The sequence below is a fragment of the Tribolium castaneum genome, chromosome 10 (genome assembly GCF_031307605.1).
Source record: "Tribolium castaneum strain GA2 chromosome 10, icTriCast1.1, whole genome shotgun sequence".
NCBI lineage: Eukaryota > Metazoa > Arthropoda > Insecta > Coleoptera > Tenebrionidae > Tribolium > Tribolium castaneum.
In genome coordinates, this window is record NC_087403.1 from 1,253,157 (window position 1) to 1,268,509 (window position 15,353).

The 15,353-nt window shown below is 34.7% G+C and overlaps 1 protein-coding gene across 3 annotated transcripts in view; it reads right to left on the reverse strand.

The window, feature by feature from the left end:
* Positions 1-13,594, reverse strand: part of LOC656314 (very low-density lipoprotein receptor) — a 37,875-nt gene extending 24,281 nt beyond the window's left edge. For 2 of the 3 annotated variants that reach the window (XM_015984399.2, XM_015984397.2), the window contains exons 1-2: positions 13,361-13,594; positions 1,131-1,256 (exon numbers count right to left, since the gene is read on the reverse strand). In XM_015984399.2, coding sequence (XP_015839885.1) covers positions 1,131-1,256; positions 13,361-13,457 — 223 coding nt within the window. In that variant the 5' untranslated portion in view covers positions 13,458-13,594. The remainder of the gene's footprint in view (positions 1-1,130; positions 1,257-13,360) is intronic. The other variant, XM_015984398.2, reaches the window with a different exon arrangement.
* Between the last annotated feature and the right edge of the window lie 1,759 nt (positions 13,595-15,353).

Genomic DNA, 15,353 nt, shown 5'->3' on the forward strand with positions numbered 1-15,353 from the left:
ATTGTGCTCGGAAAGGGAATACGTAATTAGGATAATTGACTCTTGTAGGGATTGCGCAAATCCTGGGTAACAATACATAAAAAAATACAAATTAAATCGTGTCCCGATAGGTGAGCCTTATTGGTGCTCCATCTATACACAAGCTGTCCTCCGAGAGCCCTAACAACTTACAATCTTGTTATACATCACACGCTATCACTTAAAGCACGTAATATATGGTGGTGTAGGAAAAAACTACCACGGAATATAAATTCTGATTAAAACCAACAGCAGAGCTTGTGTCGGAAAGCGCCATAAATGAAGATCACAGATTCGAAAAAAATTAACACACTTGTCATTCTCAAACAAAGCCCTCGATCAATTAACGTTAAAGCTGCTTAAAAACAGCTGCAAGTCAATAGAATAATGGTTCTGGGTCGGCGAGCCCTTAAAAAACCCCAAGCGATTTTAATAGATTGTCCGTAAAAAACCGCAGAGATATCGCCATAAAACTTTTACTGGGGCCTGAATGGAGGCTCATCCATTTCTCGCCGATACTCTTCCGATATGTTTTAATAATCTCCCCAGCAAAAACCGAACTATTAATCGGAAGAATCTGAATAAATTTCGGATGCCGGATTTCCCCTCGTCCCTAAAAATCCGTCAAAACATCCGCCTGAAAATTTTACTAGCTTTTAGGCTGATCCCGAAGATAAAGCCGTCCTCTTCCCATCGATACCTTTACGCATTAATTTTTGATAAATCTCTTTGTGAAACTCTCCGGCGAGTGCTCGTTTGTACGAGGATATTCCGTTTAATGAAGTAATCATAAAACCCATTCATACATGCTCTCTTGACAATTCCAAGATTGATTGGGTCACACTGGTTTTTTGCCTTGTGGTGGAAGCACAAGGCTAGTTATAATTTCGCCAAATCCTCGTTCTAGTGAAATTAATTTACGGCACGCACCAAACCTCGACGGTGAGAACGCTAAGAAAACAATGTCTTGGAGGTGTTATCCAAGCTGTTGGAAATTTTAATTTTGCCGAGATGAAGAGGATATTCTCTTTGAGATTATTATTCTTAAGTTGAGTGATCTTTCGTTTAATTTATATTCATAAGAGACGAAACAAAATCGATGGAGTACTTACTTGGGCATTCTTTGACGCCTTCGTCTGATCCGTCTTCACAATCGTCGTCACCGTCGCAGACGTACGATATCGGGATGCATTTTTTGTTGGCACAAGCAAACTGCCTTATCGAACAGGCAACAGCATCTGCAAGAAAAGTCCAAGATTTTATATTAAAATACAAACTAGCAACAAATCATGGGGTTTGACAGAGAAATATGGCGCGTCTGCTATAATTACGTTACGACTCCATTTTTTTCTAATAACTTGTTACAAGACGGGAGCTTCGGATAATCTCCCATTTTCATATAAATTGGAATGAGATTACATGAAGCAAAAGTTGAAAATGTCAAATTTTTTCGCGTAATTTTTCATGGAAATACCTAAAACACAAATACAACACGAAATTGTTTGCCAGACAGATTTGTATTGGTCACAGCCACCAAATACTAAGTTATCGCTTCGGTTGTCGTTTTGCTACCCTCATATATTTCAAACTGTGTAGAACAGCTTAGAATTTGAATTAGGGCAAGATCGAAAAATCGTGATCGCGTACGGACCGAAAAATTACACAAAACATGCATTTCAGGAGACAAACTAATTAAGAACTATAATTAAGTACGTCAATCAAAAATGCTATTAATTCTAGCCAGATCGTGAGCTAAATGCAAATTAGGAAGATTTTATGAAATGACATTGTTCACTGCAATGAGTTTATGCTGCGTTACACGGCTCCAGACAATCGATTATTCAGAAAATTTCATTTTAAAACAGACCGGTGCCGTTGCACCGTGCTATTATTTTAAATTTTGACTTAAATTAATGACACATCAAATGTCAAAAACTCTAGCATCCGTGCAGACCCTGACCAGATTCAGGCTGACCTTTGCTGTTTTTAGTCTCGTCGCGTTTCGGTGATAGTCCAATGAATATACTCAACTGAAAACAACTTTGGAATAGTATATTCAGGAGTTCTAATTTTTAGTTGAAGTAATACTCAACTCAGTAACATGACTGCAGCGCTCGGTAAATAGAATGTAACTCAGAAACCGAGTATTTAAACAGATTCAGAACTCACTCTAATTGTGGTCAGGTACCAATCGATTAGCCTGTTTTTGCAATTAACTGTATTAAAAATCCTTGCTTCCAAAGTGCCTCACTTGAATTTATCCAGATGTTCGAAAAGAGCGTCTATATTTGAATTCAATCCGTATAAAGATCAAACAATTTTGTAGCCCAATGCATCATAAGAAATTTGTAGACTGGTTCATGCAAACATCAATATTGCTCCTTTGAATATTCTTTCATTCAATTACCGTAAAAATACACAAACGTTCGCTTGTCCCAAAGCATGTTTTTTTTAATCCGCAAAAATATCTCTCGGTCTGAGACGACAACATTGCTAAGTCGGTAAAAGATTTCGCTAACATACATAGATAACAAAATGCGTTTTGCAATAAAAATAAACATTTCCCTCCTTGTCTGCTATTCGCCAGGGAGCAAGGGAGAATTGGCTGCAACTCTGTGGCTAAAACCACATCACCGGTAAGGAAACGGTACCCCATAAATCACAGTCATTGCAGTAGTGTCTCAAATTGTGATCTGTGGTCGTCCATTAAGCCTTTTTATAAATTCGAACTGTTGGAGTAATTCAACTATTCGACCAGTATCAGACGAAAAAGGGCCGAATTCGTTCGAAAAGGAAAACAAGAAACGTAAGCTAAAAAACTCGTTAGCAGAATTCGGCCTTTGATTAAAATCATCGTTCGAACTTTCCTGCGATAGATTCGATCTGGCGGTGTGAGTTAATTTATTGTATATTTTGCTCCAGCGTATTAAAATTTTTATGTTTCTTATTAGCAAGACGCGCTTTTCGTGGATCGATGGAGTGCCTCAAATGCAGGGCTGAGATGAGTTCGTACAAAAAATTTTAAACTTGAATAGCCTCAGCTTTATTATCGATCGTGTAAAGTTGCGGTTTGCACCATTCTATTCCAGCCGTCAACTTTCATCAATTGACAATATCAGACTCAAAAAGTGTATTAAAACTGCTTTGAAAGTCATTCCAATTTCAAGGAGCGAGGAAAGCCTTAATTTTATCTTATCGACAACAAAAAAATTGGATTCATCAAGTGATGGATTGGCAAGCTCCATTACAATACTACATCGATTTTACAAGCCATCGACGTTTCCCGACAATTTCAATTAATGCCAGATTTTCGATAAATAAATGAAATCGGAAAATTGTTTAAAAACCAGTTTTTAGTTTTTATATATCGTCCAAATAATCCGGTTTGCAAGTACCACACAGCGTCCTTGCTATTATCACACCAGTAAATCAAGGAAAACACTGCACACGATACACGAACAGGATTTATTCATTTGCATGATAAACAATTAATAATTTGGTGCGAGCCAACAATATTGTGCATTACGAGATGTTTGACGCAACCTCACCCACCAGAATAAATAATCCAACCCTCAAAATTACCGCTTATTCAGCTGCAAATTTCTGCAATCGTTTGCGTTAATACTTCCAAGTCGGCAAAAACAAATTTTGTTGTAAGAACACAGGGTGCTAAATTGTTAAATACCATCGATTGGGGTAAATTGTACCCTACTATAATATTCAGTGCCTGAATTTTGATGTTTGAAATACGCCAGCGTCATTTCTTCGAAAGCTCTCTGGTGTCACTGTTTTCAAACTTCTGTTTATTGGATAAAACAACCTTATTAAATTGCAGCATGTTATGAAAATATAACACCACCATCAATCAATTGGCGGGAAATTCGCGTCGCGTGAAATCACGTGTCAAATTCGCGCCTATCTCGTTTTTTTTTTTTTTTTGGTTGAAATATGCATATACGTAAAAATTACACAAAAGTTTCATTTATGTCAAAATCCGAGTTTATCATCGGTTTAATTGAGATCTCCGCTAAATAAACACCTACACAAATCAAATTAAAAACGCAAAAGCATTTTTAGCAGAATTAAACAAACCCGGCGTCGATGTTTGAAATTGACTTAATTCAAATCTAAAATTTAATAAAGCTCTCACATAATATTCATCCCCTAAGCCGAATTAAATTCCACCGATAGACACGGCCATCAAATTGAACAAAAATGAGCTGAGTTTTAAATTTCATAAAGTTGACAAGCTGCTTGTTGAGCACATATTTTGACGCTAAACCGCCAATAAATATTGTTTGCTTGAAATAATTGATTTTTAAACCCAAAATTGAGATTACACACACAACACACGTTCGTTCGGTTATTGATTTTTATATTTCATTCGAGAATAAAATATTGATTTAAAGACACTCGAATTTGAAAGCTTTCCATAAATTTGCATGACATTAGGGGGTGTCGAATTGCATAAATACTGACGGGTAAAAACGTGATTGAAGGCGCAGCCGAAGAAGAACCTAAATATTTTTTGGAGATTTATTAATGCCTCAATTATTTTATGTTATAAATTACCAGACAATGTAGCATTCAGTCGAAATCTGCGAAAGCACGCAGGGTAAAAGAATGCGGTTTGCACAGATCAATAGAGGCAGCACATACGAAACGCAGCATTTAAAATAAATCGATAAAAAATTAAACGGAGACGGTTTAGAAATTTGTGAAATTAAGTTTAACCGCCCATTATAGAAGACCTAAATATGAATTTTGACGTTTAAGGGCGCTTATTACACTTGAAGAGGGTCTGAAGTTTTCCTAGCCTTTACGATTCAAAGAACCCAATTACAGTTCCTTTGTAATGGATTTTTCTAAATGAATTAGTTGATTTATATCGGTTTTAAATAAAGTCGTTTTATTTATGACAACTCCCAAAGGAATACTTTGCGTTCCCTCTTCACTTTAATCTTCGTCAATTCCAACCTGGAACATGTCTTTATCAATTTGCAAAAACCGGAATCGCTGTTTCAAAATAATTTCATTAAGGTCCCAGCAATTTAAAGTAATGTACGAGACGATCCATATTTACAATTACAATTCAACGTGTTGTTTTTAATGCAATTATGTAAAATTTTAATAAAAGCATCTTTTTTGCTTCACAGCAACTGTAGAATTTTAGCACAATAATTGCGAGCTCTTATTAATATTCAGACAATCCGAATATCCATAATAATGAAGGAAAAGGGTCAAGTATTTCGGCTTGAAGTGTTTGTGAGAGCGTAATTTCAACAGTAGAAAACGTTAAAACTATTCCTCAGGAAAATGACTTCTTGAATTTTAATCCTCGACTGGGATTCTAAGTGCACACAATCAAATCATCAATTAAATTATTATTAATTACGTCAATTCATTATTCAGATTATACGCGTTTTTTCAGCTAAATTAGGAAATTTGATTCTGTAACAAACACTACGATTACGAAAATAAAGCGCTTTCAGGACATCCGATAATTATTTCAGTCAAGCTTAAAATATGCGAAAGGTTCAAAGAGCGTGCGAATATTAAAAATAAACACACAAAAATACCTTGGATAAATTAGCAAAAACTGTTTTTCCAATAGGCAATTCGCCGAATCAAACGCACTTCTATCTCTTATTTGAACCCATCAAGCTCACCAGTTGGTCGAATTACGGATATTTTAATACAAATATAAAATATGCCATTGTCAAAATCACCAAGAGCCTTTATAATGCCTATTAAAAGGAAATTGCAACGTGAATTTATATCGGAGGCTTTATGTCCTTATTAGAGCCTTCAACAAAGGAACTTTGTTTCAGACTTTGTTTCATGGCAACGTTTGTGAAATGGTTTCAATAACAACCCCAAATGACAAACAAATTATGACCACAGTTATTTTCTGTCACTTGGGAAAAACGCCATCTCGGGAAGCCTCCCATCCTGGTTAAAAATCAATAAATCTCTCCAAACACATCAACAAAATTACATTCAATCAAGTTTATACATATAAAATATCAATCACGTTTCCCGCGTTAGAATTTTTATTGTTCCTAATAAAACAAAAGCCGACATCGATACAGATTGCTGAAAATTAATTACACCAGGCTCACATTTCGCAACAGTTTTGTTAATTAAAATCAAAAAGCTCCTTATTGAAGCTCTCCAAATAACACTGTAAACTAATCTTGTTATACAACACACTAATTTGTAACTTTGCTTTAAAAATAATAAACAAATATGGCACGTAAAACACCACATTTAAAAGCAAAATTACGAACTTTTTCGTTGTTTTAATGCAGGTAACCTCGTTAGTATAGCTGGGAAGAGAGAGAAAAAAATTCACTGCATAATTTAAATCTATCTAATTAGCGGCTATGTCGTAAACTTAAATTGCATTTTTACCCGATTCTGTTCCACTAGAAAGAAATCCGATTAATTTAAAATTAAAAAAGCGTCTTCGGTACTATAAGGTATGTATTTGGTGTTAAAAAGAGTTTGAAAATGCCTTCAAAGCGATTGATTCAACAACTAACAGGAATGTTAGCTGTTTGAAAAAGTTGTCGGTGACTCCTCTACACAATCAATTAAAAGTTTTCTTTGTTCCTTTAGTAGAGACGCAGTCGCATATCTTCCCTTGTGTGGTAGTTTCGTTTGAAAACTGCAATATGGTCGATACTTTGTTGTATTTCGGAAATAAACAAACTTGGCTGGTAAAAAACCGTCCAAGTTGTAAATGCCAGTAATCGTTATCATTGGTTTTTGGACTTCAAAGGGCTTAGTGAAAAAAACAAAGGGCTGTAATGGCAATGTTATTGATCATTGTTCATTCCCCAAGCACCTTCAATCAATTTAGTCCCAGCAAAGGTAAAAAAGAGAATGTTTAAAGTTTCGTGAAGCGTGTGACTGAAAGTAACGCGTTAAAACACAAACACTACCTTGTTGGGTCGGTGTACACACAAGTTTTGTTTGATTTGAAACATTAATTAGTAAGCATAACAGCTGTTAAAAGCTAGTTGTTGTAAATTTATTGCTGTAAGTTGTGTATATGAATGAGCTTCAGTGTTAATCATAAAAAGTCTCAATTCGGCGCCTCATTTTCATTTATGATAACAGTCGAGCACGCTCGTATTTTTAAAAATCGCGCAAATCCCTGATGGTGTTTTTAACGAAGTTACGAAACCGACGCAGCTAGTATTTCGAGAAGGAAAATCCAATTTCGCGGACGTTTGAAGTTTAATTCCGACAATAGGTACAGTAATCTTCATTATTAATGCTCGTATTGGTACGATAGCGTTCCAAATTAATGTCAAAGTGACGTCAGGCGGTTCAAAACGCGGCGGGAAATTCAATTAATTGCCTAATCTCGCGGACGTGACCATAAACGAAATTTTAATAAAGAGTGTGAACGAAATAATCACATTCCAGGTGGATTATTTTTACGTGATTACGGTGCATTTGTGCCCTTCCTTCTTGAATAATTCAAACAAAACCTGTGTGTAATTATTGTTAATGTTACAGCCCTGCAACCGATCCTAATTTGGTATTCAAATGTTCTACAACATTATGGACACAGAACAATTTCCTACTAAATGACGCAATATTATTCGAAAATATGAATTCGCCCGTCTTTACATAAAAATGCCACACTATCGACCAACCTTTTATGTTGATTATTGCAAAACAAACCTCTCAAAACACCCTTAATAGAATAACATATTAGAAAATTTCATTTCTGTATGTTCGCTTTTATTCGATCAGTTTTTCGGATTGAGGCAATTTGCGTTCAAACAGAGCTTTTATCTGATTTTTTCGCCAAAGTAATAAATCAAACTTTGATGGATTTCAAAGCTCCTCGCCACTACATTATACGAAAGTAAATCCGATTAGAAATACTCCGATCGTAATTACTTCGTCCCCAATATTTTTCACTTCATAATAAGAAGATTGCTCTAATAACTTCTCGTAAACGGAACCATACAAAATTATAACATGTAATAAGAGTTTTATGGCAAATAATGACATAAAGGCATTACGGCTCATGTCAGTTCATTTTTAAACAACATAAACAGGAACGTACTTTTTATTTTTAACTCCCTAGTGACATAAATAAAAATACAGCGTTTTCAACACTTTTAATCAATTTTTATTTTTGTAGTCGAGTCTAGTAATAAATAGGGTTTATTTTATGACATCTTTCTGCTTTATTAATAGCAGCAATCTTAGTAAATCATTCCATAAAAAATCAAACTCCCTTAAAAATTATGAACAGGAGAAAGCTTTTTACTTCGGGAAAAGTCAGTTAGACACAACGGAACTTTTAATTGCTATTTCATGAAATTAACTACTTTCTTGTGGATGCTTTATCTAAGCTCTTCGAAAGTCGCTTTACTGTAAACACATTAAAACAACAAGATATTTAATTATCACAATCACTCCATCGATAATAATTAGTGATATTATCAGGCTGCCGCTAGTTTGATGTTATTAATATGAAACAATCCAAGATATTAAGATAATTGTAAATGATTAGATCTTTGTAACGTTAAAAATGAATTGTCAAACAAACTACTACCCTGTAAAAAACCTTTTAAAATAAATGGAAAAGAATGTGTTTCATAATTATAATAACACACTGTGTACACATGCACAAGACACTGAAGTACACAACCACCATAATTTCAGAAATTACTTAGTAACAAGATTTACAGTCCTGAAAAGAAAAAATTCAATGCAGTCGTGTTTTGTTTTTTAAAAAAGCACTCTAGTTGCTTCCAAGTTAGAACCCTAAGTAGCAGAAGTGTTGAACTACGCAACTAAACGGTTGGAAATTATCACAATATTATGCTTTGGCAGCACAGCTTCCTTGCTGTTTATATAATGTGGAGTTTGAAAAATTCCGACTTGATTATTGGCTATCTAAACTTTGCATTTCGCAGATCAATAGAGTACGAGAAAATAACTTTAGAGGAAAAAATGTAACTCCAAATGCGAGTGAGTCTTTATTATTCATGATATCGAGTTGCGGTTTTCACCACTCAGGCCCATTAATCAACTTCGATCGTCCCGAATACTTAGAAGTTAAAAAATTATTCGTCTTGTTATTACGTTTCAGTGTTATTCTTTGACAATGTTATATCAATTGATTGTGTTCGCCCAGTTAAACACAACAACTTGTAACTTCTTTATTATTAGTTAGACAAGAAATTTTCACCCTCACTCAAGCGTGCTCTCATAAAAAGTTTGTTTCGAGAGGAATATGCACTAAACTTTTACATTATACTACACTTAACATCAAATTTCAACAAAACTTTTATCTTATTAAATTACTATTAAGGAAAAAACGAGTTACAATAATAGAATCCATTTTCTTGGAAACAAAGGAAGTTTATTAAATTTCCTGTCAATAAATAGACGCGTAATGAAGGCAGGATATTGTGCTGAAAAGTTCTAGGTTTTTGATCCTTCCACAATTTAATGCAACGTCAGAGCACAATTAAAAGCGATGATAGAGTGCAATAGAGCCAAATTAAGGTCATTTTAATTATAGAAATTAGATTGGACGAGGTGGAGACGGGGAAAATTTGATTCTGTTGAGAGGTATCACGATGCAATCACAATCGCGCCCCGTCTCCCTATTTTTGAAGCATTTAAGCCGGTTTTAAAATTTACGTCGGCATTCATTTAGATTTATAAAGTGTAATTAAACACAATGTATTCCCTAATAACAATCCTCAGGAGCAATTAATTTCAATGTTGAAAACAGTTTTAACTGTCCTATTTAAAATTTGTTAACAAGTTTACTTACTTGAAATTAAACAACTAATGAAAATCTATTTCCCTTAAAACAATTATGGTTTCATTGGCACAACAAGTTTGCCAACTTAGTTTCGAGAAGAAAACCGCAAACGGTCACAAGACCACCAGGATCTCAACCCCAACCATATTTTTCAGACTATGACACCTGCCATAGACACTAACTAAGTTACGCTCCCAGTCATATTTGCCTTTCACTAATCTTATTGCTAAACATATCGAATCTCCCTTCAACGTACAATATCATCTCTAATTGTAATATTCTCAAATTACAACGTTAATTTCGCTCCACGTAAACAATATACAACAAATATAATAAGGTACGCCTAAAGATCCAACTTTATATCAAATTTCGAAGCACTAATTAGCTCCACAAGGAAGTTCAGTCAAAATGGCGACCTTCGGATTATGGAAATAGGAAGTGATACGTAATATTCATTCATCATGTGATTTCTAACTTCAGTTCTCAACATAAACAATTATCAAACAGTAAAAATGTATTTTAAACCAGCAAATATAATCCAGTCGGCAATACCCGGTTTATCGATTGATTAATTTGCATCCACGACAGAAAACCACTATAACAAATAACAATACAACAAAACGGTTATCAAATTTAATAATTGCTGGTGAAAAATCTAGATGCGGTTATTGATAATGATCCGATATGAATTAATTACGCAGAATAATTAAATAAAAGCTAATTAAACTGCACAAAAAGATAATAATGATTAATTATTTCCACTATTGTTTATTTTGAATAAGTTAAAGGTAGTAAAATAATGCGCGTTTCGAATTTATATAACATTGTAACTTATTGTTCCCGAAATAACCCAACTCAAACTGACCGAATACTTTCTTTAATATGCGTGGGCCTTTAAAAACAATCGAGACACAACCGGCGTATTTTTTGCTTTGTTTGTTCACTCGAAATCAAGTAATCAATAATAAAAATAAACATCTCGAACGGCCTTACTCCTCTTTTAATTAAAATTTTATTCATAAAAATGTTTTACAAGTTTATGCATGTATTCCCGGCAAGTTCTTTTCACGAAATATTTACGGAATATTTTATCAGTTGATTTAGTTTATTTGCCATATTTGGAAAATAAACAACACTGAACATCGGCCGGAGAATTCGTTCGAGGAAAAAGACCAAACTTGTGCTCGGGCCTCGTTTTGTAAAAATGTACAATAATGGAGTTATTGTCCCTCATTTGTGTATCTTTCCATCGCTGAAATGTGGAAAATCCCAACCTGGACACATTTTAAAAACGTCGTCATTGCATATTAACGAGATAATGATATCTTGCGCTATTCATGATCGACATTTCACCATTATTACTCGACGCTTTTATCGCGGCCCACCTGAGCATTTAACGCATTTTGATTTTTTGACTTTCGGTTCGACACGAAATTTTTCACGCGATTATGTGGACATCAGCGCTGGCGGTCTTTGCCGGCTGCCTACCTGGTTTTCTGTACCTGAGTAGACTCAAGCCTCATTTTCAATAATAATAAAATAAGAGAGAATTGGGCTCGGAATCGATCAGATAAACAAAAACACTTTAGAAGTAGTAAAAAAAAAATAATAAAAACAATAACAAAACACAAAAATAAAAATTATAACATTAATCAACAGAAAATTTCGATTTATTTTGACATTTCGAATCTAAACCTGCACCTGAACACGTTTAAAAGAATGTCGTTGGAATGATAATGTCATACGTACTGTAAATAAAATTTAAAAAATTTTGCTATTTTTATAATAGTATATTTTATTGTTTTGCAATAAACTTTAGTAAAATTTATACAATTTTGTTTTAGAATTCTGGAAAACAATCAGCGTCTCACTTTTTTTAGTAAAACTGCATTTCTATTTTTCTAATGTGTGAAATACGTCATAAAAATATTTTTTTTTAATTGGTAACTTTGATTTTCTTTATTTTCTTCATCCCACATCCCACAACCCATCATGGACGACTTTCTTAGTTAGAATTTGCCATTTTCCTGTACAAATTTTGATTAAGCATTCACTTTTTTACACTCGAAAACCCTTAGTTTTCAGCAAAAAAAGAGCATAATTTTATGGATGATTCGCTTAAAAAACAAGCAGTTCCGAAAAAAAAAATCATTACAGCCCTAAGACACTTTTTACAGTTGATTGGTTGAAGGTCCTTTGTCTTCAGCAAAAATCAGGATTTTAAGGAAGGTTCGCCTAAAATAAGCCAATTCCGAAATAGTTTAAGAAAAGAAAAAAATATATTACGGCCGTAAAAAACGATTGCCGTTTCAATATTTTTCAGTCGAAGGAAAAATATTTCCAAAATGTTAAACTATTCTTAAAAAAAACAAAAAAAAATAATGGCAATAAGAAGCGAAAATCAAAAATCAGAATTTACAGAAGGTTCGCTTAAAAATAAGCCAATTCCAAAATGGTTTAAGAAAACAAAAAAATATATTACGGCCGTAAAAGCGATTGTCGTTTCAATATTTTTCAGTAGAAAGGAAAATTTCCAAAATGCTAAAATATTCTTAAAAAAACAAAAACAAAAATCATGGCAATAAAAAAAATCAGAAATGTCCAAACAAATCAAAATGTGATTGTAGAAATCGATCAATTTATTATACATTTAACGGGTTTTTGAGACCGCCTGTTCAGTTATAGGGTTAAAAATCCTTATAACAGTACTGCATAAAACATTCGTGCTTTGTAATATGCAATACTCATAAAATAGTAATTCGGGTTAATCTGAAAAATTAAAAGTGCGTGACTAATTTGCTAAAAACGTGAATTTCTCGGTGCAAAGAAAGCATCCTGAGCAAATTTCGATTAGATGTGAATAAACCCGGAATACATAAATTTTATTGTCACACGCCTCAGTGTAATAAAATTGTCTTAACATTTACAAGTTAAAATATACGTTAAAATAGGTAAAATAAACCGTAACAATGAAGGTTAAATTGATAGTACCGTGACATAATTATGCCCGAAAGCAGAAAAAACGCTTATAACAATTATTAATGACCGGTGCGTTACTACGATATACAATAATAGTTTGTTTACAAACATTGTATTAAATTTCAAAACAGTTTACCTCTTGTAAAGCCGAAACTCACGTGTTGTGTAATTGAATATGTATAGTTGTTCCGAAGATTGTTAGCACTGTGCGATAAAAAAGTGGAATTAAGAAGCGCGAGAAAAAGCGCGAAAAAAGTTGGCGCTAATCGCAAGAGTATTTTAATATCAGAATTCGGAATAGCCGTAGAAATGCGGCGCTAATGGGCATAGAAATTTTTTGGAAGTATTTGTTATTTCATTCGTGTAAGACTGGCGCGTCTGTGTAAGGTTAGGTTTGTGATTTTTGTAGGTTCACGCAGGTAAATAATAGAGATCAGGTGATGTGACGTGAGCGACGGTGTAAGTGCGCTTAATTTCGTGTCCTTAGGCAAAAATCGCGACTTCACCCTCGGCCCTCTGCGGCCGGGGACGGAGGGTTGGAGCGCTCAAACTTACCCTGGTCGTTAAATTCCGAATTGGCCAAAGAAGCACCGATTAGACAACACAAAACCAAGCTGCATGCAACGGAAACATCGCATATTCGCGGCAGCATTTTCTTAAGGGTGGGCTCGCACGTGCTTTACGACATAACCAATTTTTCTCTGCACCGACTATGCTTATTTCTATGCAGACGACCGTCTGCCGTGCACAAGACCCACCTTCGTCGAAGACTGACGTGCTTTGAGACTGCGCAACACCGCCCTTGCCAGCAAATGCTCAGCGGCACAATTCAAAGCTGTTTTGTGGAGCCCCACCACTGTCCATGCGCAATATCTTGATTAGTTTTTTGATAAAAACATATTAACAGCCCGCCTTAAGGACCTATAGGTTTTTGGCGAAAGAACTTGCGAGAGCGCGGCTTTCATTCATTGATGCGGGAAATGGGAGAAAAAAGCACAAAGTGCGAGGATTTTAAACTTGGATGAATGGCGTGAGCCAGTGGTTTTTTATTACGTGTTGCGTAATAAAAAATCACACGATTCAGTTCACAGAAATTTTTAGCAGCACGTGGGATAGACGCTCCAATTGTCAACAATGCACAATGCGACAGTCGGGATTTCGACAAATACGAGCTTAATTTTATGGATTCCCAACTGCGGCAAGAATTTTCCGATCGAAAAATCATTTCAATACAAACACATGAGTCACGATGATTTTTAAGGAAATTTTCCAAAATGCTAGATTATTTCGTAACAAAATCAATCGGAATCAAATTAACCAATTCAAATAAATGAAAACACGCGGATTATTGTTTGCAAAAATTTCATTTGCAAACGAAGTCCATGTATTCAAAATAGAATAAAAATAAATAGCGCGGAATCCGCCTGCACATATGTCTACTCAAACAATTGCTATTCTGCCGCATTTAATTTCATGTTTGAATTGTAAATATCGAATCAATTCAAATTCGACACTTTTGCATCTACAGTAGAAGCCCGATTATCCGGAACAAAAACACATTTTATTATTCGAAATTCAGCGAAAATCAATCAAAGCTTTGGCTAGTCTTGCTGCATTTCCCCAAACATTCACAACATGGACTGAGTGGAACGGGCAAATGCCACAGCGACTGACGTCTTGCTCCTTTTAAAAGGACGAGCGATATTACATACCTTTACCCACTTCATATTACGTTAAGCAACTGAAACAATAAAAATAATACTTAGTCTTGCTTTTAAATGAAAATATATTAACCGGAACAGGTCCCGAAAATTTACAGAACCGTAAAATTTGGCTAATTATGCAAAACAAAATGTTTGTGATCAGACTGCGACACAGGAATTGCCAAGTATCATCGATAAGTTGCACACGTTCGGCGCATCTCTCACACGTACGTACATGCATACATTTATGCATTTACATGATGTAGGTACTGCAGGCAAAACACTACCTACATGATCTAATCATAAGCCACGCCGAATAAGTTTCCAAAAATGAGCTCGGTTTAATTTCAGTGATTGTAATTAGAGTTTACAATTTATGGTATGTGTTAAGGTGTAGGATGCTGCGTACCGTGGGTGGCTCTGTATATAGCATAAATTAATCGCGGTAATTTATGAGGACGATTTGTTTGATCAAGCTGAGAGACTGTTTTGAAAGACAAATACAACGTCCGTTTTTGTTTTCTTCCTGAACTGTCGTTTTCTGCGGTTTCATCGCCAGATTACGTGAACAAACATGTGGCCTCGTTAATGCAAATTGGGTTTTAATAGTTAGATTAGGTTAGTTAGTTGGGTCATGTCGATATTGTTTTGTCCTTTGATTTATTGACTTAAATATTCTCTCGTCAGAAATAATTTAAAAGTCGGTGTTAATCCTGCGCCATGCACACTTGAACCACATCCATGCATCAATAAATGCCAACTTTAGTATTCTTTACATGAATTATCAATTTAGTGGTATTATAGTCCCGGCGAAAAATTTACGACCTATAAATATTAAACTTAGT